The sequence below is a fragment of the Gymnogyps californianus genome, chromosome 2 (genome assembly GCF_018139145.2).
Source record: "Gymnogyps californianus isolate 813 chromosome 2, ASM1813914v2, whole genome shotgun sequence".
Classification (NCBI taxonomy): Eukaryota; Metazoa; Chordata; class Aves; order Accipitriformes; family Cathartidae; genus Gymnogyps; species Gymnogyps californianus.
In genome coordinates, this window is record NC_059472.1 from 103,132,920 (window position 1) to 103,160,190 (window position 27,271).

Consider the following 27,271-nt stretch of genomic DNA (forward strand, 5'->3'; position numbering starts at 1 on the left):
TGGGTTGACTGCAGATGTGCTTGAGCAGTTAAGAGAACTTGACTCAATTTCAGTGTTTCCTCTTGTATTCAGTTGGCTTTGTCCTTGCTGGAAAAGTATTTTGTTTCCAGTTTCATTTAAAAACAAAACAAAAAACCACTTTATTTTTAAAAGAACAAATATATGGAAAATACTTTAAGATTATACTATTATAAATTAAAATGGGGCTGCTAAGAGAAAATAGATAAAATTTCTAACTCATGTTATAAATGTAAAACAGTTTAGTGTTTGAACTATCAACGCATTTAGAATACCATCTTGGATCTGGTTCCTTTCTAGCAAGATGTACTGAAAAAACAGCATGTTTCTCAGTTGGGTAAAAATTTCATGAACTTAACTTGGAGTGAGGTGGTGGGGGTCATAAACTGGAATCTTTACCACTAAGAGGTTCTTCAAAATACGTGATTAAGTTTAAATAATAGTAAGTACATTAATCTGTTTTACAGGATCTCTTTTCAATCAATGCTTATGTTTATGCTCAGAAGCCACAGCTGGATATTCACAGTTTTGAGGGTACCTTCACACGGGTAAGTAGTGTATGTAAATACAGTTCTACTTCTCTCTCTCATTTCTCAATGTAAGTGAAACCTATACTTGCTATCAAAGTTGCATCAGGTCTGTCCTTAGCTTTACAGCAGTATTTTTTTCCATGTTCCTACCGTGGCAATACTTCATATAAAAAATATCCTGGTAAATACGTATTGCAGAAAGCTAATACAAAAAGAATATCTGAAAAAAGTAGAATCCAAGAATTGGATATTTGTTGACATCACTATAATCTTTGTATATGAAACCATTTGTATAGTAATAGATATTGTTTGTCTCCAGGCATCTAATGTATTGTTCATATATGTCAAAAAAGTGGCAAGTTGAATATATTCAGTAGCCTGAGACAATGCAACTGCTAGTTTAGGTGCAATAAAAATGTGCCTTGTTTAACAGCATTTCTGTTCAAAGGAAAGCTGATACTTCCAAAGTTCAGTTATCTCAAAAAGTAAAATAAACTTATGGGGGCTTTATTAAATCTTTTTTCCAGTTATAATTATATTCAAAACCAAATATGATAATAACAGTGCAATAATTTCTGTGACTTTTTTCTGTTATTTTCAAAAGGTGGCCTGCTAAAGTTAACTCTTTAAAGCAGGATGTCCTAATAGGTAGTAAATTTTTTTTAATCACTTCACAGATTTGTAGCATTATATTTGCAGATACAGTGATTGTTTTGTTCATTTTAGCCAAACGCAGTGTTAGTAGACTCACTCCTCTTGATAGTTTGTTTCTAAAATAATTTGAGAGAATTAACTACTATGGAGGTAGAGAGAAGGGTTTTTTACCCAAGTGACTCAAATTGGTAATAGATTTTGTTCAGTAATTGGAATTCCAGTTCACAATTCTAAGTACACTGATGAATGAGATATTGCAGTTGTTGGCTCTCAAAGACCAATTTATACCAGTTATATAGTTCATGCTGCCTACAAAGTAAATGTCATTTGCCCACACCTTCTAAAGCTGTAAGCAACAATGTTTACTTAAATCTTGTATTGACCAATTGTCCAAATGAAACTTCTATTAACGCGGTAAAATTCATGTTATTCCTGTCCCAGTGACTAAGTGTATACTTTTCTAAATATAAATTGAACTCCTCAGAGCCTTTTTAACAACTCTGGTATGTGTAATTGAGACATTGGGAAATCATCACTAAACAGTTGCTCCCTGTTGTGGGTTCTGTTTGTACATGTAATAAGAGCTGTATGATTCAAGCATCCCTGATATGTGTAAATAACCCTGATGCATTTTGTGCTTTCAGGTTTACATATGTGTTGTTTTGACTGCTTCAGTAGGAAGGGCAGTTTAAACTGAACTTGTGTGTGCATGCATCTGAGGGCAGTGCCCTCAGATTTGGTTCACAGTGGATCACACTGTAGATATTTCCTAGAAGATTTTTTTTGTTGTTGTTGTTAACGGTGCACCTTCTGCATAGTGAAATGTTGTTTTAGGACACTCATTTACTGATTTATCTTTCTACTTCTGCTGCGAGCCCTTGCTTCTTACACTAAATCAGCTTTTGTATCTAATTTCTAGTTTATGCTAAAGTAAAAAAAATTAGTGTGCTTAGTGATGCTAATGCATACATTTTTCCTACTTAAGCATTGATGTTCAAAGAATTCTTGCAAGGGTAGGTTGACAGGGTAATAGCACATTGATTTTTCTTTTCTTTTTTTTCCCCATTATGAAGACAGAGTACTAACAATGTAGAAGACAAACTTAGATAATTTCAAAAAGTGCATGACCATAAAACAAAACAGAAACTTAGGTGCACAGCTCTGGAGTTTTTATGAGGGAACAACTTCTCTTCAGTACTTCTATGTGAGAAATATATCCACAGCAAACCTGATAGCTGACAGAAGATGCCTTTTGCAGTACACCTGCATAACCACGTCAGGAGGAGTTAAAGCTCTGCTGTACTCTGTTGATGTCTGCCAGCTTCACGTGAAGTCACTTTCTGTTGTCTTCCATGGATTTTGGTGCGTTATATGCAGTCAGTGCATGAAAGTGAGTGTGTGTCCTTGCATGGGTGTGCGGGAAGGATCATGTCTGGCCCTTAAATAATGACATAAGTTAATTCCTCTCCTCCTCTCCCCTCTTCTGGACATCCCACCAAGAAACAGTAGATGACCTAAATAGGTGTTCTGTGAAAATGTGTGAGATTGTTTTATTTGTTCTCACGGCATCATCCATGTCTTGGCTGAGCTTATTTTGAAATAGTGATGCACAGAACAGGGATTTACACAGATGTAACTATTAGAGTTTCTCTTCTGTCTGATGCTCCTATGTAGGTTTGATAAATGAGGAAGGTATTTCATCAATTCTGAAAAAGCATGAGAAAAACACATGTCTGTAGAAAGAGAATAAAAGGTAGCCATACTTCTTAACCCAGCTTTTACCAGTTGGAGCCCAAAGAGTACTCTAGAGCATTACATTGGTGTGTACTGGCATGACCAGTATTATTTACCTTTTGCTTACAGCTTCTGTGCAGAATAATGGAAATTCTCTCTTCTGCTTTTGATCTTGGCTGTTTTTTATTTAAATTTGGGTTCTTTTTGCACCATTCCCTTAAGAATCTTTCCCTTGAATCTCTCCTATATGGCAGCTCTGTGCTATCACCTCAGTCTCTTCATTTACTTTGGGAATGTATCTAAACCTTATTTTATTCCAGTAGAAATCTCAGAGAACTGATTCCTTTGAGTTTAGTTCATCTACTGTAATAAACTTTTTTTCCTATGGTACAGAACTATTTGGTATCATTTTTTCCAATATAGAACCTTGTCAGATGTGTAAAAAAAACCTACCTTGATGCAAAACCTGTTGCATGTAGCTGTTGATACTTTGGAAAAATACATATCGAGATGTGAGCACTGAAAATTGTGTATTCAGTTATGAGTAGAATCTCTGGCCTGGAGCTAATTATACAGATGTTTTCTTGGAAAAGTCTTGTATTTTAGTAGCGAGAATGTTGAGTCATTTTTTTGCTTCATATTTGCTGTTAGAGAATTAGCTGTTTTGAAGCAATGGTTGTGTTCACTTCAGTCTGACTTAATTTTATGTTGGTATTGTGGTATTATGTTTTGCAACTCCTCCTCCAGAGGCAAAGGCCTCTGTCATTGTCTGAAAAAAATTCTAATAAATTGTAGCTGTGAAACATTTTAAATGGCTACTTGAAACTTGTCATGATCCTTGGTCAGCTGTATTATGAATTCAAGACTGAGAGTAGGATATATTCGATTTTTATTTCACTGCTCATCTGTTCCTTTTTCACTGCACATGCAAGAGCTACCGACTAATTTCCTAGAATAGGAACTGTAGACAATTTAAACCTCTATGATCAATACTGCACATGAAGTTTGTTCAAAAACTGAGCCTGAATATGAAGCTTGAATGCAATACTAAACTGCACTATTCTAGTAATGAACTTAACTCAGAATTTAAAGACCAATAAACATACAGCTGCCAAATGAAATTCAACACAGCAGACCTTAAGTGGAAACTTCATCAGCTGGACAAAGAAGCCCTTGTATGTCAAATTTCTGCTACTAGAGTGAGTGATGGATTTCATTTACCCCAAAACGTGTATTGTTCTGTTAGCTGTAGTAGTGTCAGAAAATTTGCAGAACCATTTCTCCTTACCACAGACCTGGTCTTGTTCAGGAATTGGAGTCCTTGTCCCTTCCCTGCTTCCTCTATCCCTACCATCTCTCCAAAAATAGAAATAAAAATAATGTGAACCAGCTAAACTTGTAGCCCGTTTTCATTTGAGTAACTTATGACAAATGAAAAATAAGATTAAGTCGTCATCCATTTGGGTATGGAAGGTGTGGTATTTGGTAAATTGAATGAACTGTAGAAAGGTGGAAATGTTAGATGAGGGCGTAAAGACATGAAAGGATCATAATGAAATAAGCAGAAACTAACTGATTGGCCAAACCATTCTGCTGATGGGCAAGCGTGAGTGGAAAGAGAGATAGCTCATCAGATGTTTTCCTACTTTGAATGACCTAAAAGGAGGCATTTCACTAAGTCTTGTAGCAGGTAGACATTGGACAAGTGACTTTTTCCTGGCTGTGTTGTCAGTTCTCCATAATCACTGCAGGGCTTTCGATTTCTTCTTGTAGTATGGAAGAGTTTCATAATTCACTGTCTTAAAATCTGCTAACTGAAGAATAAACTAAGGCAGAAAAAAAGATTTTCCTAGGTTAGTATCCTATTTCTGACAATAGCCAGAAGCAGACTGCTGGGAAAGAGAATAAGACTAGAGTAAGGAGATGGTAATGCCTCCTCAGGAGATTCGTCTGTCTCTTAACAACTCGTGATGTGGGAACTTCCTGAGTCAGAGCTGGTTTCTGTAAGGAACCTGCAATGAATTTTCCTTCTTTAAACTTACCCAGTCCCCCCTTGAACCTATGTAACCTTTTAGCATTCAAATAGGAAGAAGTTATACAGGTTAATTACATATTTTGATGAAGAGCAATTGCCTGCTGTTTTAATTTTGCTGGCTTTATTTATGACTTCTTTCTTCTTTGCTAAAAGACAGCAGTATCTATCCTCCCTTTCTAGATGCCCATTTCATAGATGTCTGTCACGTTCCTCATTAGAGTTCAGGTTTATTTAGTCGTCATCTAGTATGGAAGCTACATTGACCACCCTTGTTGCCCTTTTTGAACATTTTCCAGTTCTTTTTATTTTCTGTTTGGAATAAGGGGAGGGGAGGAGGGATTTAGAACTACATATTTAAGACTTGGGCAAACCATGGATTTCTTTGTAGTAGCATGATTATTTGTTGTTTTTCTTTTTTTCTCTCCTAGTAATTCTAAGCATTTAGGTTGTTCTTGACTATTAAGTTAGTGTTTTGGTAGATTTGTAATAATCCCAAAATTTGTTTTCTGAGTAGTCATGACAATTTCTGAGTAGTTATGAGTTCTGAGTAGTTTTGATCAGCTCAGAGCTCATCACTTTTTGAAGTTGGGATGTTTTTTTCCTTTGTGTGCATCACTTTACATTTCACTGTATGGAATTTCATCTGTCCACTTTTTTGTGGGATATACCAACCTACAGTATTACCCCACTATTAAATCATAGGCATTTTTTTCTATGGCCATTTTGTTCTGAAGTCTTACTTTAGTCTCATCTAAAGTTACACTTATAAAGGTATGCAAAAATATAGCAGCAAACATTTCTTTGAATTCTACAGCTTTTCTATATCTCTAATTCTGTACATCAATTCTGTACTAATGGCTAGTTAAAACACAATGCTCCTGTCAAAATTCAAATTTTTTCTTCATGCTGGAATTCAACATAATGCAAAAATGACTACTTCAGTATGATTGCAGTTTTAGTAAGTGGTAGATGGGAAATTTATCTCTTTCAGTGTTTGGGAGGAACTATTTGGAGACCCACTGTGGACAACAGGTATTCTGTATGGAACTTCGGAGGGCAAAATACAAAAACTTTTTCATTTATTGAGACTAAATTAATTGCAAGTATGGTATTCACATCTGTGTCCTGTCACTGTATGTTGATGATTGTAAAAGACTGACTCATTCATTTCCATGAAGTTGCAGTGTTTGACTAAAATATGGGATCTTTGTGGTCAGCTCTCTGTTAGCATGCATCATCCTATTATATGCCTGCTGGGGACTCCTCTGACAAACTCTAGCATGATTTGCTCTTTGAGGTACAGTAGTGAGTTCTTATAAATAAAAGCATTTTCCTTGTACACCTATACATTCTTTTCAGTTGACCTAGTGATGCAGTGAGAAACTCCACAAATTTCTTGTTCAGAATACTTGAGCAGAATTTCCTTTTTTTGCAGTGTATGATGTTAGGTAGAATTGTAAAAATCAAGCAAGTTGAAACAGTTTGAACTGTGCAGTATAGTTTGTGGATGATAAAAAGTAATCAAGGTTAGCATGTGTGTTGCTGACTGAGAACAATCTGTGCATCTCATGCCAATTTGTGTGAAATTAAGACTCCTGTTTGGTGCCAGGCCCACTTTTTGGGTTGAAAGTGTCAGCCTTCCACTCTTGTCACAAGTGACTAATCAGCATTGTCTGTATGAAAGTATGGCAGAATTTCAGGAAAGTTGTTCTGTTAGATTCAGCAATTCTTGAAAAGCCCATGGTAGGAATGAAAAAATTCAGTATCTACGTTCAACTCGCATATGGCCAGTTCATGTCCTATTTCTAGCCTTGTAGAAACAAATTCTGAAACCTGTAAATAAGTTCCATGTGGAAACTTACCACTGCACGTGGTCATGTTTCAACGTTAGAGGCATAGATGGCGATCTCTCCACTGACTGCCATGCCCTGAACAGCTGCAGTTAGTATTTTCACTATATTACTAGCATCTTCCTCTGGAAAAAGTAGTATTCTTGGAGAATTTCTACTTAGACTTATATGTCTATGCACTGCTTAATGAGGCTTTCAGAAGGCCAAAATAATCACAGAATCCAAATAGCCCAGGAACAATTGTAAATCAAACCAGGAATCTAAGCATTATGAAGTTAGGAAAAATCATCCAAAAATTTAGGCTGTGGCTGAACCCTAGCAAAGGCACTCATCTCAGAAATAAGTTAGAGTGTTACAAAGATAATTGATAATTGCCACAAATGATACTTTTTTAAGCCAGATCAGAATACTCTTCTTGTATTTAATGTTTCAGTGATCAAGACTTCATGTGTTACTAATACTACCAGTAATTTTGAATATCGCTATAGCTGCTGATCCTGTTTTACCTTCAGAGAGATATTTTCAGTTCTCTACAGCTGAACATTCCTTGGCCTATCAATATGAAGTACTTCTGCTGTTATGTAGCAGTATCTTGGAATTCACTTCTCTCTGTAGCACTCTCCAACTACTGAAAATTCCTACATGATATCATGTTACTCCATTAGAGTGGGCTTGCGGTTGCTGTTGTCTCAAACTTAATGTATTTTAATTGTTAGGAGTATGGCAAATAATTCTTGCAGTATTAATTCCTTAGGTAAGAGTCAAAAAATATTTCTCCTTTTTCTTAATGAAAGACTGATCTTATAGAACACTGATAATTCTTGACAGAATTTTTACGTCTTGTATAAGTCTTGATTCAAAACTTGTGGTTTTCTTCTTATAGCTAATTCCATATCCTCCCTCTCTTCCCCTCTATTTTTGACAGAATGGTTCTCTATGCCTTTAAAACAATGATTTTTGCTTCACTTAAGAGAGTAAGAGCTATAGTTTCCTTGCTATGTAGGGATCTTTTGAAGTACACACAAAAATGTACCTGTTTAGTTTGAGGTTTTTCTTTTTTAGGAACAGAGATTTCTAAGCAGCTCATCCTGTGCTTGGTGGTTGTTTCAAAATAGAGATGAAAAATGGACATAGGTTTTGATTATTGATGTTATGTAGAATTTATTGTGTACTTTGGTAAATCAGTGGTCCCCCTTTTCCCGCAAAATGTTTAGCACAATCTGTAATTCGATCAAATACACTTCGTTATCCTACCTCCTAAAGTTTCCTTTAGTTGTAAACAGCGCATTTCATAGCTGCTAATGAGTAACAAATCTGTACATGCTCCAAATTGATTATGAGAGATTAAGTCTGTTTGCAATCTGTGGACCATTATTGCTTGGGAGGAGAGAGGGGAGGAAAAAAAGGAAAGTTTAAAATAATCATGGAAGCAATTTCCTATTGGAAGTATTTTTCCCATTTGATATGTATTTTGTAACTAAGTGGTAAGACAACACAAGTGCGCATTTCTTCTTAAAAGTCTAAATATTCTTCCCTGAAGTTGATATGATGTTGCTTGGGTTGCAAAATGATGCTGACCGTAACTTATTGCATGAATTATAGATGATTTAAATTGTCATAGAGAACAGGGTATTAATTTTTGGTGGTTAGTGTTCATAACTCACTTTAACTGCTTGGTATAGCAAACTGTTCTGCAGTTTGATACATCTGAGGAAAAGAATACGTTCCTTTCAAAACACTATTGACTTTAGTTCTTTGAATATAATTGGGGTTAAGTAATATGAACTTCAATCAGTATTTCACTTTTTGGAAAGTTATTATTGTGTGTGTATACAGAAAAAGTATATGCAATGAATACTGTTATACAGTGATTGATACAATGACGCAGACATCATGTGCAAGTTATTCTTATTCAGATGGTTTGGCATTGTTTTTAACTATGACTGTTTGTTATGTTGATTTACTTATTAGCTGTCCTTATTTTTAACAGGAAGACAGTGATCCAGCAGTTCATGAAAGCCTAAGCATAGAAAATACATTATGGGCAAGCACTGTTGTTGCTTCAGGTAAGTGTTGCAATACCAAAGCTGGTAATGTATCTGAAAACTTCTGTGGAAGTGTATCTTTATTTTTACAATGTGAAATATTAATGGCTTTTGAAAATCTTTTTGTCTTCCAGGCTATTAATCTCTTGTTCCTCTGTTGTCTGCCTTCCCATCGGTTTCATCGTGCTACGCACAATGTTTTCATATCTTTTTATCCTCCTTAATAGTTTTTTTTTTTACTTAAATTTTGCTGTTTCGGTAGTGCTGTCCCTTGTACCCCACTAAAGTCACTGACCTTTTTGTTGTAATTAAAACTTGAGGTTGCAAAGTGCTCTGTTCAGCTCACTGTGGATAGGGTCCTGCTGAAAAGCAAGAGTGGTTTTGCATTTGTTAGGAGTTTTTCTTTTATGTAAGGGGTAAAGTTTGCTTAAAACCTTTTATCAGGCAAAATCTTAATCTGAAAGTATAGATCAGTTATACAGTTACGTAATTTTAAAATAATGGGATCTAAATGTTAGTAATGCTTCATGTGTCTCAGATTTTATAACAGACACATTATATCTCAGACACGTGTCTAAGATCCTCACATTATCTAGATGCTGTATTCAGGCTTTAAGCCATTGTAACTTTTCTTTTTTAAGAGCAGAAAATTATTTTCTTCCATTTTTGCTCTACATAAGAAGAGTCAAAAGGACTGTAGAAAAAAAGGGCTGTGGTTAGTTACTCTGCACAAAAAGACTGAGAATAAGGAATTGGGAGAGCGTGATTTCTGAAAAGGAGCTAGGATTTAAGATAGGGAATTGGAAAAACTGGAAACATGAGCCAAGAGGAGGAGGGGTACGGAGGGGGGTGAAGAAAGTAAAAAAGTGTCTCCACCTAACTTGTAAAGGCTTCTTACATCAGTGAGGGGCCTTCTGGAGGGTTGTGGGGAAGAGATCAAGTTTGAGGAGGTGGCAAAGGAGTCTGTGACTGAGCACTCCTTTCCAGATTCTGAAAAAACAGTCATGTTCTTTGCTCTGTGTTGTTTTGTTTGATTGCACTGGGAAACTAGTCTCTCTAAAACTGTTCTGTCAAATGGATGATGGCTAAAATTGCCCTCAGTTAGGTTTTTAACTTAAGTAGCCAAGATCTGTAACTGTGTATAAAAAGATGCTGCTCATGAATTATAAATGTCAATACTGTGTAAATTTGTTTTGAGTTTGCTTTTCCCCAAATTTATATATGGGGGAAAACTACACTCAAAGAGTATACATTTGCAAAGTCAGTAATTCTGAATCAGTAATTTTAAATGAAACAGTACTCCTTAAAATTTAAGCCTTAGCATATGTTTGATTTTTGTACTTCTGAGGGGTCTTGTTTATGACAGGTTTAATTGTTTATGAAGGACTTAGGTTCATTATTAATGATGGCAGTAGAAAAATATGGGAGAAGATAACTCTCTTGTTGGAGTGTGATTTTGAATAGTGGAATAAGACTCTAAGGGAGACGCAGGGCAACTCACTAAATGATACAAAGTGAAAATATTGAATGGCTCTTCAAGACTGCAGCCCCTTCTGCAGGGAAAGAATAACGTGATCAAGTAATTAAAAATGGTGTCATGGTGTGCATACAGAAGTTGGTTGAATTAAGGTAGCAGAGAGAAATAATTTCCTTCAGTGACTGATTTTGTGACATTATATCTTCTTAATCTAAACTTTGGCATATCATTCATTTCACTTATGTCATCTCATGTATTAACTACAATTTAATACTGTGATAATGTGCTCCTCTCGTGTAAGTACTGCAGTTATCAAGCATATAAGATTTCTACTTGGATATTTGCTTGTTTTGTATGGCATCATAAATCCAGATCTTAAGAATTGCTCGGCACCTCTGTAGAGATAATTTTAGCCTTTGACAGGATTAGGCCTTTAACGAAAACTAAGAAATTATTGCCTTCAGTCTGTTGCTTGTCTAATCAGGAATTTATAAGGTCTGATAGGTGCACTGTGCATATAGTCATGAAGACCATAAGGCCAAACAATTAGCGGATTGTCAAAATTAAGATGTTCTATATTTGGTTGATAACTGATGTATCATTCAGTTGTTTTCATCTCACTTCCAAGTTGAATGTACATAGCTAAGTTAGGATACTGGATGCTAAGCTAATTAAATTTGAATTTTTATAGGGTGTGGTTTTTTTTTTAAATTAGACTTCATAATTGAATTTCCAAGATTTGTGACAACTCAGTCTTGTTAATAAAAACACTTGTCACTGTCTGACTGCATTATAAACACCCTTGCTTAAAGCCTGCCATGGCAGGTTGTCAGAGGTGGACTCTGCCTGTACAAGTTTGCAGGCACCTCTGCATCCCCTCCCCTGCCATGGCCTGTCACAGTCCTTGATTATATCTGAAAAATTTAGTGAAAGATTATGCTTGCACACAACCTCTGCAGACAAGTGCCACTCAGATTCCATGAAAACAGAAGAATAAACAGCCCGTAGCATGTGAAAGTCTGTACTGTTTTTCTACTCTATAGATAGCTACCTCACCTCAACCACGCTTGTATCTTGTTTCAGTGTCCTTACTGTCTAGGCTCACAGTTCTGTTACATGCAGGTATTTTTCACCCAAAAGTATACAACGTCTATGTGCAAGCCTAATCTTCTATTACTTTGCCACTTTGATTCAAGAAAGTGGGTTTGTAGCCTGTGCCCAGGTGGTAGGGGGTAGAGTTCTGCCCTGCAACATTGCCTGTACATCTCTTCATTTACCTTATGACTCTTCAGTATGGCAGTCTTTAAGGCATCCTAGCTTGGAAGGCTGCTTCCTCCAGTGCTCTTTAAGCAGCCTGGACATCATCTGTTGCTAAGCCAAGCAAATATGTGACCCATTGCTCTTGGGACTATGTTATGCCCTTGCCAACCCCGTGGAGGTTGTTACAAAGCATTCTGGGTCAACCTGCACTATTATCTTGACCTACTACTGACTGATGCTGTCAGTCTCAGGGGTGGAGACAGGGAGCTACATCACTGACGCCCAGGAAAGGAATATGTAGCTGAGTTGCAGATACAAAGCGTTTTTTAATTTAAAAAAAAAAAGGTTTTGCATAGGACATATAGGACAATTATTGGGCAAGGGCGTTCTCCTTCCCATTTTCCTCCTTCCAGTGGTTAAATATATGCTGAATTTCCTGATATTCCCTTTGACATATTACATAAAACACATTGCATCAGCTAGGAGAGCCCACTATCTCCAAGACACATGCTGTTGCTATTTGTCAAGGTGATACAGAGGGTCAAGGTCAGGCTAGGAAAAGTGTTTGGGGGATTATGTGGGGAATACCTCAGAAAACTTGAGCTCTGGTTGCTGACGTCCTGACAATTCTAGAGGAGAGAGACCACAAATCAATCATTTTGCAGATCACTAACAGTAAATGTAAGTGTATAAAGGTTTCAAGGAATCTTATCAACTACATGTTGAATGCAGATTACCAAAGCTCATGAAAATATCAGGATACTACAATAATGGATTCTACAGCTAAAAAACCCAGCCTATTGCTGGAGCAGTACAAGTGACAAGAAAAATATTTGCTATAATTTAAGACTATTTTGATTTTCTTTTTGAATTTAGGGAACCAAAAAATTGGTTCAACAAAATGATGTAATGTCAAACAACTCAAGAATTAACTGTTCCACAGCCTTTTTATATTAACAAGTAAAGTTCAGGAGAGTGCGATTCCTCAAATTTATACATTTGGAAGGTGTTTACTTTCCTTGATTTCAGTACATCTCCTTACCTCTTAGAATAACAGTAAGCTAAAAAAAAAAAAATTACCATTTTGTCACACCTAATAAGTATTATATGCCCAGATGTTCTAGTCTCAGAATTGATAGTTTAGATATCTAAATGGAGATTCCTACTGCTACCAAATCTGAAGTGCTTTCTGCCCCTTGCTGTAAAGCCCTGACAGAGATTTGGTGACTGCATGTATGATGTTTATCCTAACCACAGAAAGTACAAAGGCTAATTTGCCAGGATCACATTAGAAGCCTCTGGCAGGGGTGGAAATCAAAAGCCCCTCTCTCAAGTCCAAAGCATGCAGCTGTCCTTTTGTTATTCTTTAATAAGTGAGATAGGAAAAAATATTCTGACTTTTTCCACTCTACAGGCAACATCCCAGTGAGTTTCAAAAAGGTAGCAGCAAGGTACAGAGTCTATGTGCCATTCTTAGTATCTATATTATTGCTGTGGAATTAATAATAGTACCTGAAGGAAGGGAAGTTTTGGTTAGTGAAAACTTGAAAAACTGCTATCACTGAAGAAACAACTTTAAATTTAACCAAATAATTTAAAACACTAAGTATTTTGAAATTGTCTTAGGTTATCTTTAATTAAATTCCTTATCTTTCAGATCATTTGTGTTTGTGACATCACTGACGGTGGTGTTTGTGTTTATTGAAAGCTCTGGTAGATTTCCTTTCAGAAAGGGAGATAGGAAAGTCAGCAGTTAAATTTTAAAAAGCCTCAAAAGGTCCACTACCATATGGACTTTAACTTTTTGCTCTCCATATCCTGTAATGATCAGTGTGGTTCAAACTCTAAACAAGATAATGCAGTTTTCTGAGAGACCTGCTGAGATATCTATTAAGAGGAGATTTGTATTAGTGGAATTTTGTGAACATTTCAGCAGGTGTCAGTCTTGCAAAGTCACTTTAGATAAAATCGGAACAATTTGTATAACTGCACAGCTGTAAAAAGCACTATTTTGTGCCAAGTCCTACACATGATTTTAATTAATTTGAGCACTTTCTTGTTTTTATATGGTTCACATAGTACTTGGGAGATACACTGAATCCGGTGTGTGATCATATTAATTTTTGGTATGCCCGACTATTTGTGTGTGTTAATTCTGCACAAGTCCTCTTTTATCTCTTTTCCAGGCCCACATGTTTATTCTGGTGGTATCTCCTGTAAGTTCTCTCTCCTTCGTTAATGACTCTGCCCTTACCAATCAGCGGTTGCCCAATTTACATGAGCCAGTTTACATAGAGGCCCATACGTAGAAATACTTGAGTCATTGCTTTTAATAAGGCCAGGCCTGTAGTACAGCTATGCTTCCAGGAACCTCAAATTGGATTCGGTTCATTCTACTGTGGGCCAGGGTGGAGTTTAGTGCAAGTGTGCATCTTTATTCACAGCTGGTATTAAGCTTAGATTTGCTGAGGATAATACGAGAGAATAGTGGGTTAAAAAAACCCAGAACTGTCCCTGATGCAGCCACTGTGGGTTAACACTAAAATTAGGCTTGGAGTTCCCTACACTGGTGTAATTCAGGCTTAAGGAACCCTAGATTTACCAGTGTTATTGTGCTAGTAACTAACAGCCCCAAAAGTTTAAAATCAAAGATCAACACCTAAGTAAAAGCAGCAGCTCAGTCAGATTTAGCCAAAATTATGATCAAAATTCAGTAGTCAAAATGGATTTTATCTGACTTCCACCTTTGAAACCAACTTTTCAAGGAGCAAAATACGAGACAAGTAGGACAGCTTGTTTTCCTGAGCTGCAGCAGCCTAGCCAGGTGAAACTCAGTGGAAAGGTGCCAGCTGGAAAGAAGCTCTCCCCAACTTCTACTGAACGAAGGAGCTATAAAGGCAGAGATTGTTGAGGTGTGCAGGAGGGGATTCCCTACAGGAGGATATCATCCAGTGTGTTCTGTCCATTGGACAGAGGTCATCTCAGAGGATCACTCCAAAATAAAGTGCCCCAAAGGGATATGGATATTGGTTGGAGACCAGTAGAAAGAGTTCAGAAATTATGGAGGACCAATGACTATTCTTTTACAAAAGTCAGGAGGAATTTTGAGGTGTGTTAGGGGCACGTTACCTGTATACTAATGTGCAGATTTGCATGTGGAACTATCAGCAGAGGCAAACTAGCTTTGGGGAAAATGTTATGTCAAGGGAAGTCTTAAGAAAAAGCTTTAATATGGGGAGGAAAATAATAGAAAAACTAATTTTTAGTTGTCCAGAAGATGTAATGTATAATCACTGATGTTCTGTATGTGGATTCAAAGTTTTCACTTGTGTTCTCATTTCTGAGTAAATGAAACTTCCTTTCTTTAATGCCAACATCTTTAACTGTCATCTTTTTTCTTTGTGTGTTCCTTCAATTTTTTTTATGACCTGTTATGCTGCAAGAATAGTGATCGCAGATCTTGCACATGGTCCTGATTGCCAAAGACAAATTAAGTTACTTAATGTCAGACAAATGTGTAATACTTTTACAGTTTTTAAAGTTTTCTTAGCAGAGTGTTTCTGACAAGTTATGTTAATTATATATAACATGAAGACAACAAAAAATATCACATTATTGGTTGTACTGCCATAAAGCCATTTCAGGTCACTTGAAAAAGTAATAGAAATAAGGATTTTGTTTTGTGCTAGGAAGTGTCATAGTGGCATACTAATAAAAACCTGAATATTTAATATAAAAATTTATTTAGTGATGCTGAAGCCAAGTTTTGCTATACCATCCTGTAAAAATTGACTAATAGATAATTGGAACTGGGGAATCATGTTTATAAGTTAATGAACAGGAGAATATTTTTGTGTGGGATTCTATCAAAGTAATTAATTGGGTGAACTAGATTTTACATTGTTATAGATGACAGCAGGCAATTTGTGTATGATGTGTTCAGCACCATTGTACTCATTTTTGTATTCCTTGTGAAGGGCAGTTATTTATGCTGTGTGTTAACTTCTGAAAACAGTTGGAGGCAATTTTAAGTTCAAATATAAGTTTTTAGCCAGTTACATTGAAAGTATTGTTTCCATTAAAAAGAAGGAAAGCATGTTGTCATTTTTATGGATGTTAATTAAAGAAGTTATAATGATCCTTCATAGTCAATTCTGAAAAACAACATTCGCAATACTATGTACATTGCATAAATGTTTGGGATTTTTCATACAATTGATTTGTTTGAGGGACTGTAAATTACTGCAAGTTTTAATTCAGACAAATTTTCTTGTAAGTACTTGACACCTTGTCCTGGTTTCAGCTGGGATAGAGTTAATTTTCTTCCTAGTAGCTGGTACAGCATGTTTTGCATTTAGTGTGAGAATAATGTCGATAACGTGCTGATGTTTTAGTTGTTGCTAAGTAGCGCTTATCTTAAGCCAAGGACTTTTCAGTTTCCCATGCTCTGCCAGCAAGCAGGTGTGCAAGAAGCTGGGAGGGAGCATAGCCAGGGCAGCTGACCTGAACTAGCCAAAGGGATATTCCATACCATAGAATGTCATGCTCAGTATATAAACTAGGGGGAGTTGGCCAGGAGGGGTGGATCGCTGCTTGGGCATCGGTCAGCGGGTGGTGAGCAATTGTGTTGTGCATCACTTGTCTTTTCTTGGGTCTAATTTTTCTTTTTTTGTTATACTCCTTTTCATTCAGTTGTTGTTATGTTTTATTATTATTATATTTTACTTTAGTTATCAAACTGTTCTTATCTCAACCCACGAGTTTTACTTTTTTCTGATTCTCCTCCCCATCCCACTGGGAGCAGCGGGGGAGTGAGGGAGCAGCTGTGTGGTGCTTAGTTGCTGTCTGGAGTTACCATGACACACCTGTTTTACTTTTTGTTTGTTTGTTTTTCAGGAACTGTAATTGGTGTTGTCATTTACACAGGCAAGGAAACTCGAAGTGTAATGAACACATCCAATCCAAAAAATAAGGTAAGTTAGCCTTACTGTGGGATTTCCTACTTTTGTTTTCATAAAACTTAAAAATAGATGTACCTAAACCCAAAAATCTACAAGGTCTTACTCTGATGTATTTTGTGTGTGCTGGACTGACTTGAACTTTGGTATGAGAAGTGAATTCTGCCTCAGTCTCATTTCAGAAGTAAAATTATTCTTCCTTTAGCAAGGAGTGTTACAGGTACTAATGGAAACATTTGTCTTTGAAGTATAAATGTGCATTTTCAGACTTTTATACTTCTATCTCACAGCTAAATATTAATTCCCACTTCACTTCTCTCAGATTATTTTACTGTAAAGTATTTGGCCAAAGCTACACAGTAGTTTTAAGGAATGTTTATAACAGACTACTAAAATTTGTTTGGGCTCCCAGAGGAAGTAGAGCAAGATAACTGAGCTTCCAGTCAGTACCCAGAACACTCTTCCAGGGATTTTTGTAAGCAATGAAAACATCGTCAAGAGATTTGTCTGTTGAAAAGATACCAGAAGTTTGAGTGCTTCCCTCTGTACAAGGTTCTTTCAGTTCAAAACAAAGCAAATAGCTCTTCATTTCATCAATAATGTTTCTGATGTGAGTTGGGGAGGGCCCTCAATTACAAAGAAATGAAACTTCAGTTGTAGGCTGTATCTTACAACCTAGACCTGTGTTTAGTAAGAAGATACTTAATTATATTAAGAAAGGAAAAAATTCTTGCAAGAGGTTTAGAAAAAAATCAATTGTGACAGGTTGCCATTTTCACGCCATTCATAATAAGTTGCTCTGAGTAGGAACATCAAGAATGAAATGATAATACAAATTGCTTGAAGCAGTTATTGCAGTCCCCTGAGTGTATTGATTTGTGTTTCTAATAGAGATGCTTTTAAATGTCACATTGACAGAGACAGGTGAGATGTACCATTACGTGGTTTAAGATGGCCTTTTATTATTTTAATCTTTGAAACATACATTTTAAAATGATGGAGTAAAATGGAACCAGAATGTTTATGGTGCATAATTATTTTCTATTCCATCTGATACAAAGATGAGCCCTTTAGTAACAGAATCTTTCTCTAAGAATTCTGAACAACTTCTGACTCATAAATAATTCTCACAGGTGTTTAAAATGAAATTATTTAATATAGTAAATTGATAGGGGAGTATGCATAAATGTAACATACTTTACCCAAATTCAACAGATTCTGGAGGTGTATTAGATTTTTAGTAAATGTTCATTAAGAGTTTTTGCATTAATATTTCACACAGAAAACTATGATAAAGGGTAAAAGGATTTGTGTTTAAAATTTCCCTGATGTTTTCAAAATTACTATTAATATTAAAATAGTTGCTCCAAATTTTCATCAGCAAAAGACTAAGTAGCAGATAAACCTACAAAAAAGAGATCCAGCAGCATGTTGACAAGCTGCAGCATGGTTTTTACCATTATGACAATACATTTACCACCTTTGCTTGCATAATACCTTAATGTAACAGCTGCTAACAATTAAATGTTGTGTTCTTTCATCGTATAATTTTCTTATAATTTTCATGAAGCTTATAATTTTAATGAAGCACTAAACAGCAAAATATGACATGTACACATGCACACACATGCACATATACAAACTAACAGAGCCAAATCCTAATAATATCTGGCATATATTGCACTATCAGTATATGAACACTGTCTAAAATAATTAGCTTAGGAACAAATCAGGGGAGGTTTAGACTGGACATTAGGAAGCATTTCTTTACCGAGAGGAAGTTCAAGCACTGGAACAGGCTTCCTAGAGAGGTGGTTGATGCCCCATGCCCGTCAGTGTTGAAGAGGTATTTGGACAACGCCGTTAATAACATGCTCTAACTTTTGGTCAGCCATGAATTGGTCAGGCAGTTGGACTCGATCATTGTTGTAGGTCCCTTCCAACTGAAATAGTCTATTCTAATTAGAAATCATGCTTTTAAATAGCATTTTATCTGCCACTGATAAAACAGGTGATGCTTGTGTAACTAAACTGTGCTCATTAGTTGTCCAAAGGCCTTTCAAGGAGTCATTGACCTATTAAGATGTTCAGTATTCTAAATATGTATATTCATTTGTTCCTTGGAGGTGCTTAGTTCTTTGTACTGTAGTTAGCCGATAGGAATCTACTAAATGTGAAGAATGAGGCTTAATATAGTATATGTAAAATTACCTGCTTTAAATGTCTCTGGCTTGCTAGTTGCTCTATAGAATATTTCAAAAATTTAAAAATTAATCTTATACTGAGCAGGTGAAGACTTTCTCTAGAGCCTGTTTTCTACATCAACTGCATCAACTGTCAGCTGTCTTTCAGATTATTCTGTAAATGTGTAAATGAGTCTTGTGTGTACCAATTGCTTAACAATAATATTGGTGTGGGGTTTTTCTTTCTGTGGACTGAACATCCTTGTTTAAAGCAGTAGCCAAGAAGTAACATAAGCAGTAGGGATGGATTTGGGAACTGAAAACAGAAAAACACTTAAGGCTATCGCAGACGAGTAGGTGATAAAATGCAGCACTTCAGTGTAAAAACTAATTGTCAACGTTTTTTAACATGTAGTTTTAACTCTACCTTTCTGTGGAGTTAGCATCTTACTGTCTCTGTATCTTCTACCATGGGGTGAGATTGGTTTGCATGCTTGTGTAAGACAAGACACTCACTGCCTGTAGGTGATACTCTGTGCTAGTTAGCCTTGCAGCAGGTAGACAAGCAGTAGTCAGTTCATTACTTCTCTGTGTATTTGGGAGGGGGAATCTTCCTGTGTTTTCTTAAGCTTGACAATAATGATTACATGTTGGATGGGGTATGCAGCAATAGGAGCCAAAAGGAGGGCAAAGGGAGTCTAAAATAATCTTTGAGATTAGAAGATATATTACAGTTGAGAGATTAAAGATTCAAACACTTAAAGATAAATCTGCAGCTAACTGCTGAAACAAAATTGAAATTAAGTTGATCAATTGTGATATTGCTGCAAACCTGAGAGGAAATAAGTTTGCCCCCTCTTCTGCTTTAAAGCAGAATTGTTCCAAATACTATTTGGAACTGGTTTTAAATGGCAGACTGTCTCTCTCTCTGCTGCTCTTTGAAAACAAATAAAAATAATATTCTAGAGATTTTCCTGTAAAATGTGTTGATATGGTCTTGTTGGGAATATAGTTCATTGATGCTCGTGTCTTCTGGCTTTGGGAGAAAGCAAACACTGAGGTCTGTGATTCTTAATTGACATTGCCAAACTGAAACTTCTATGTCCAGAAATAAGCAAGAAATACATGGGCTTGAGTGTTTTATCATTCCTCTCTTCATTGAAATACAGATAGATGCTTCAGTTGTATTTCTTGCTCGAGTATAACATTACTGCTGTACTTTGTACTATAAACTGGGTTTTTCTAATGGCAAATTTTTAGTTTTCCTGCTTAAGGGTAGATGCTTTTTGAATAAATCAATATTAAAATTTAGAGATGCAGACCTGCTCTGTAAACACTGAGCAGAAGACTAAAACTGAAATAAGTTTAAGCAAACTTACCTATGAAAAATTGTGAAATATATGTACCTGTTCAAGCAGGTGGTTTATCTGTATGGTAAACTTAGAAGGATTTATTGTGTTTGCTGAAGTATTTAGTCATTCAAGCAACAATTTTCTTAACTTAAAGTCAACACTTTGTTGTTTTATTACAATTATAAAAATTGTTTCATTGCCTAAGGATGCAGACACGGTCTGAAAAACACAAAGATAGAGAGAAGAGAATTTTCTTAATGGATCAATTCAATATGTTTTTAATTCCAAACAATATAAAGAAAAATTATTTCTGACAAGGTTTAATTTCAGTCTAAAATGATATATGTTCTGTGCTTTAGATAAATGTAGAAACGGTAACATCAACATTATTATAGTGTAATGACTCTCTGCATTTTGCCTCATTGGCAGTCACATCAGTTTACTCAGGAATGCAGTTCCAGCCTTTTTTAAAAAAAAAAAAAAAATCAGATTGAATTGTGCTCCTCACAATGCTGTAATCAGTAATCAATCCTATTTGGATAGATATTCTTAAACCTTGGCTTTCTGGATGAAGTTGGACTTGTCAGTGCTAAAGGTCATTTATGGGTGTTAATTAACCAAGAGGGAAATTAACAAACTGAGGTTATTTATTTATTTTGTCTGGCATTTTGCAGTGTTCTCATTCTTACCTGTTTAAAGTGCAGAATAGATTTTTTGGTATCTAAATTTAGAATTGCTTTTGCAGTTTTGGTCTTCATAGAAAGCAAGACTGTTAGCACAGCCCTTCTGCAAATGTGATCTGTTTCCATCGGTGGCAACAGATTTGGGGGTAAAGTTAAAAAACCACAGTATACTTGGAGGGAGACAGAAATAAATTCGAGAGAATGTATTTTGTGTACTGAGATTGAAACATTAAAATTACTTGGACTGTGCAATATATATACACTCAGAATGTACACAGTAATGCATCAAAATGAGTAGAAATTATCTTAGAACTCCTGAGAAATCAGTAGCCTCTGTAAAGAAGCTACAGCATGTAATCTGCCTTGTGTGCTTCAGATTAGTACAAAAATAGTTTTTATGTTGCTAATCCTTACAAGCAACATTCAAAACACTTTTTTGCCTTATATTATGGAATTCTACATCTGCTGTTATGTTTTAACATCAGAAGTAAAACTTCATAGTAACCAGTGTTCATCAAAATAGTAATACTGTTTTTTCCCTAATTCTTAACTAGCCTGAAAGCTAAATACTGCATGTCTTGTAGTTGGTGCTTTGCTGATTTTGTAAATGTTTCTTTGTTTGCTCTTTAAACAAATGAAAAATCTAAGAACTGGTATTGTTTTTCTTTTGTGTGTATGTGTGTTGCCCCTGGTTGTTTGAAAATGGCCTCACTGGTGAGCCTTGCAGTAATAAAAAAATATTTCTATTCTGGTAAACTGAGGCAAAATCATTTCACTTCTCTGTCTCTCCTCCCACAAAACTTCTCTTCCTAGTGTTTTGTGACCAAATTTACTTCTCTACATTTAAAAGGCTTCTCTATGCTTGTCCTTCTCTCTCCCCCATTTTATGAGAGTAATTTTTGAAATATATTTCCTAAAAAAAGGACACCCCCTATCTACTTCTTTATTTGGAGTAAAATAGAGTGGCTGGAGCAGATTCATGTGTTCCCAGAAAATGATACCGCTTCACCAGTTTCCCTGTTCAGCATAGCATTTTCAATAATCAAAATATATGCTTCTCCTGCCTTGACATACTTTTTTAAACATCCTTAAATTTGGTTGTCCAACATCTTGTAGTTGCATTAGTAAGCCATTCTTACCTGTTCCACCTCAAAGGCTGACGTTCGTGAGTCCAACTTAGATTTCTGTTCATGAGTACCTATGTTAACATTAGTAGCTCTTCTGTACTATGCCACCAGTCTTCTCCATAACAGCAGTAGAACCACATCATGAATCTTGCATGTTGGTATAGACTGAGGGAAGAAAATGCCCCATGAAATCCCCTGTCAGATAACACAAACAAGAATTTGCTGTTACCTAAAGAGTTTCAGAAGGGCCTTAGAAATGCACTGACTTTATCCTGCTGCTACACTGTTATGCAAACGCCCAGTAACTTCACTTATATGTTTTTCTTATTACATTGATAATTTGATGTTCGTAGTCTATTTGAGAAGAATGGCTTTCTATGGCTGTATGCCTGTAGGGCCTAGGATAAAAGCAGAACCTTGAAAACTGTTATGTGGCTCTTAATGACAAATTTCAAGGATTTATAAGAAAAAAAGGGTTTATGTAGCGCTTTTTATTGGAGTATGGTCTGCTGTGGTTAATCCTCCTAAAAAATCCTCTTTGTATGGGATAAAACTGAGAAAGCTATCACCTACAGGTGGTAAGTAGTCCCCAAACTTAGTTTGTCCCCTGTATCCAGAGCTTGTGCCCAAGAAGGCGCTTAACCACCAGCTTCCCTTTAAGTATGAGAATCCTTCTCTTGGTGTACAGAATTGTTGGGATCAGGCCATGAGGAAATACATGTAATGTAGTATTGGTTGTTTTCTCTCCATGTGCTCACATCTCTGAGCAAAGGAAGGAAAGTAGCAAAAGACAGAAAATAGAGTAGCCCCTCTGAAAGACTAGTGTGTCTCAGTGAGATGGATGGAACAGTATTAGGTAAGGAGGAGACAGGACAAAAGAAGTCTTTCCTGAAACGTTTGGAAAGAAAGGGCTGAACGCCAGAGGAGCCACCCTTGTTCTTCCAAAACTGGAATTAGAACATAGGAAAGTTGATGCTTGGAAACGGTCAGCAGTGTTTTGGCAAACCAAAAGCAAAATTTCTGTGTCACTCTGAGCCGGAAAGAATATCCACCTGCTATCATTACCAGTAACTCCATTAACTGAAATAGCAAAAGTGTGGAAGTGGAGATTTCAATCCTCAGATGACTAGTATGGAAAAAGTATAGTTCCACATAAAGGAACTGGGGTTGTCAGTTTTCTTTCATATATAGAACACTGGAAGAATACTAGATTTATACCAGTATATTAAAACAGTAAGACTGAAAGTCTTGATTGACTTCTTTGAGTGCCTGTGTGGACAGAATTCACTTAATGCGAACTAGTATGTTATACCAGGTTTTTTTTGTACGCTCTGATATTTTATTTACAGCACGCTCTACAACTTCTGCAATTGCTTCTTTTCAGAGACTTGGTAGGGCATTTTTATCCACATTACCAGTGATTCTCAAATAGCAGTGTATATTTTTTTAATACTCTTCTTCTTTACATTCTTCTCTCCGAAAGTAATGAAATGGTAATACTACAAATGGGAAACTGGGGTACAAGAGATCAAAAGGGGGGGGGGAAACAAACCACAAACAAAAAAACAGTAATAACTGAGTGGTCAGTTTAAGGTATTGGACTTCATTTCTCATACAACTTAGTGTTTCATAGGACTGTTATATCTCGAATACTGCTGCAATTGGGTTTGCATGCACATGACGTCTGTAGCCTTAGAGCAAACTTGATCCTAATGTATTTTCTTTGGCATCTGGAAAATAAGCAAGTGATGATCTAATATTGTCTACTTTGCTGTTGTGTCTCTGGGCTAGAGAATAAGTTGTTCCATGATGTGGCCTGCTATCAATTCACAAGTTAAAGTCCCAGAATAACCTGTGCCCTAACTTCTAATTTGTTCTGAAAGCAACAATTAAACATATTATGCAATCGGTATACCAAGTCATGTGATAGGTCTTTTCTGGCTACATGTAATTTAGCATGGTGTGCTGCATTGCTATGCGGCGTCTGAGTCAGCCTAACAGCTGCTCAAGTACTGAACTGAAGAGATTGCCTATACTGTTATGATACTGTGCTACTTGGGACATGGATGTTGAATCAACATTTCTACTTCACCTGGTACCACTTTCTCTTTACAGTCCTACTGCAAGGCAAAGTATGTGCAACAATATACAATTTAGTTCTAAACAAAATAATTGTTATATAACAATATACAGAACAAGCAAGGGAATGGCGCTCTGGTAGTGAGAAAGAATTCTCACTGTACTCCAGGTAAATTTCTGGGTTTGCTGTATATTTTAGAGTTAGTGGCAAACTCTTCCATTGATTTCACTAAGCCCAAGAATTTATTCATAGCTGTAAAATTCCTACAATGTTAAACTCATTCCCTATTATAAGAATGTAGGAGGATAAAAATTTATATGTTCCAGAATGTGAATGAGTAGCTATAAGCCATGTCTAACTCAGTCCTAAATTTTTGTGGTTTTCACCAAGAATTTTACTTGATGGTGTTCTGAGATATATCACTTCCCGTTTTGGAGACTCCCATTAAAAGTTGCTTGGATTTTGTTCTCTTTTAGTGTGTTTTAAACGTGAATATGTTAGAATTTGGCTCAGAAGCTCAATGTCATTTCACACCAGTGTTTGATGAAGGATCAATGGTGGAGTACACCATTTCTGCAGTAGTCCCTATAATAGATTAATCTCACAAAACAATCTGATCGGCTCTTAAAATAGATCAAGTTATGGAATAGCAACAACTTGATGGTTATTCACCAGAAATACAGTGTATTTTACCTGTAGCGAACTAGGCTAAAATGAATGATTTTTGGTAAAATACAGTAACTGTTTGAAACTTTATCATTCTACAGAAGACAATGCAACAGGGAGATTCTTTGTGTAGTTGGCTTGTGTTGAGTGTCCCAGTGAGTTGTTAAAAGAGGCAGTCCCTGATGGCTATTTCATCTCAGCTGCTGCCTCCACTGCTGCTAATCAGTTGCAGGAGTTTGCTTTTTCACTTGCGTTGCTCCTTACAGCTTTGTTGCCGTTCAGAGTTAATCATGCCATTGGCAAAATGCAGCTGCTGGGAGGTGGAGAGGGTAGGGGCAAAGGGCACTGCCTCTCAGATGGTACTTGTAACCTCCTCTGACTGCTTAGAACTGCACCACCCTTGTAATGCTCTGCCTGCGAGGCCGTGCTGGCAGTGTGGAAGCCAAAGCGGTGGTGACCAAAATACTGATGATGTGGAAATAGACCGTTACGTGTTTTCCTACCTTAGGGTTATGTTCTGTGTATTGGGTGTTTGTTAGTAAGAGCAATGTACCACAGTTGGCACTGATTTTTATGTGTATTTTTTCTTACTGCATGTATTTTATTGGAAATCTGAAGCCTTTAACTTAATTGTGGAATTGTTCTATATTCTTTCCTTAAAGATGCACGTGCACATTCCTGAAACTTACAGTTCTAAAAACTTGATACTGCAACTGTGTAGAAAGTCAGGTGTGCCTAATATCTTTAAGAGCTCTAGTGATTATTAGAAAAGCCTATATATTTTTTCTTTTGCATAGTTTTTCAAAATTTGTACCATTCTTTTCATATTTTTCTGAATTTGCTCAATTTTTTCCAATATGGAAAGGAATTATATAAGGAGGAATAGAGAGATCAGTTTTTGTGGTGGGTATGTTCAAAGTATGTTAATTATTTTTTTAAATTATTATGAAAGAGGGATGTCTTAAATGTCAGAAACTAGGATCTTTGAGAGACCTGCAGAGCATTCTTGAAATAGACACTCATCTGATGTTCACATCTTTTATTTGGATGCTTTATAGGCATTATTGTTTAGCTGGCTAGCCTTCTCTTTATGTAGAGCAAGTACAGAAAAACAGATCTTCTGTGTGTTTTCATTTATGAGACTTCTTAATTTATGCAGCTGAAGTCTGATGTATTTCTCTAAGTACTGGAGGCTCAGTAACCATCATGATTCACATGACTTGAAATCTTAGTCTACAGTGATGAATATCTAGAGGGAAAGGAGAGTTCTATACGTATCAGGACATAGTATTTGTTTTGATATAGGCTGAACATAGTGATCATAACTAAGATAATTTGCTTATTTGTTTGCACCCTTAAAGTAACAAGCTTGTCATATTCTTAACAAATATGATCTTTGCCCTTCTTTTTTACCTCAGTTCAGAGTGCAAGCCTGTGGGTAGATCTAGCATTAAAATCAGCATTCCAGCTTGTACTGGATGAAAATAATGTGGTTTAGATTGTGGATTAGTTTGCACAGAGTGCGTTGCTCTTCATATTCTTAAAGCTAATTCCCTTCCCATCATGTCTTTTGGAATGTATCCCAAAACACTGTTTATACAAAACAGCATTCAGTTTCATTTCTTTTATGATTTGGAGACTTCGTGGAATTTTTTCTTAATCTCATAGTCTCCAAGGAATCCACTCAAATATTTTCCTTTATAAAAGCAAAGATAGATGACTTGTGACTCAGCTGAAAATAAGATTCTTACTGATGCCTTCAGGGTTTGAGGGATAGGCTTTTTTTTCTTCTTCTTCCTATCACATAGAGCTCTTTTTCTAGTTTAAGTTTGAAAGTGGTTGAGCAGTTGTTTATTTCCTTTTTTTTGAAGGAACCGTTGAAAAATTCTTTGGTTCACTGTGTTCTGATTGCCTACTATATGTATGGTCTCTGTTTCTCAATGTGACTCTCCCAGCACCAGTCCTCTGCTTTGTATTGCATATCCCTTTCTTCTGACTACCTTCCCTCTTGGCTTGTTTTGCTTCTCCACCCTATTATTCTGGTCTCTCTAATATTTTTAGTAGTTCCACCTACACCTTTCTTCCTTTCATCTCCACACAAATCTTACACATCCTTGTTTTTCTCTGACTATGCAGCACCTTTGTGAAGAAGAAAGTTTAGTTCTTTGATAAGCTGAGATTATCAAAGAATATTCTTCATCTGTCAGTTTGTTTACCTTGAAAAATACTGTCTTGGTTAGTTTGCACTGACTGTGCAATGATGAAGAACATGATCCTGGTTCACCTCTTCAACTCTGTCTGCATCCTTCTGTGTGCTGCTTCCTCCCTAGCCTGTCCAGCACTGTCACTTTCCTTTTAAAGCTTCTTTCAGTGCAACTCATGTATCTGTCATCTGCTCTGCTATCAAGTTGTTGACTTCAACTTGTGAATGCATGGTTGATTTCTTAATGGTTTTATGCATGAGAAGAGATTCACCATAAGCAGCTGACTAGCCATTTCATTGACCTTCTCTAAATACACCTTTGAAATTCCCTGCTGTCACCTTTACCCAGAGGTTCTCTGGCTGCATGGCCACCTCTTATTCTCACTTTTGGGTTTTTGTTTCAGCTATTACTGTAT

General features: G+C 36.3%; 1 protein-coding gene across 1 annotated transcript in view; it reads left to right on the forward strand.

Moving 5' to 3' along the window:
• ATP9B (ATPase phospholipid transporting 9B (putative)) overlaps nucleotides 1–27,271 on the forward strand; it is a 172,921-nt gene that overhangs the window by 79,506 nt on the left and 66,144 nt on the right. Inside the window, exons 9-11 of the mRNA XM_050915840.1 lie at nucleotides 486–566; nucleotides 8,812–8,887; nucleotides 16,500–16,576. Of these exons, the coding sequence (XP_050771797.1) occupies nucleotides 486–566; nucleotides 8,812–8,887; nucleotides 16,500–16,576 (234 nt within the window). The remainder of the gene's footprint in view (nucleotides 1–485; nucleotides 567–8,811; nucleotides 8,888–16,499; nucleotides 16,577–27,271) is intronic.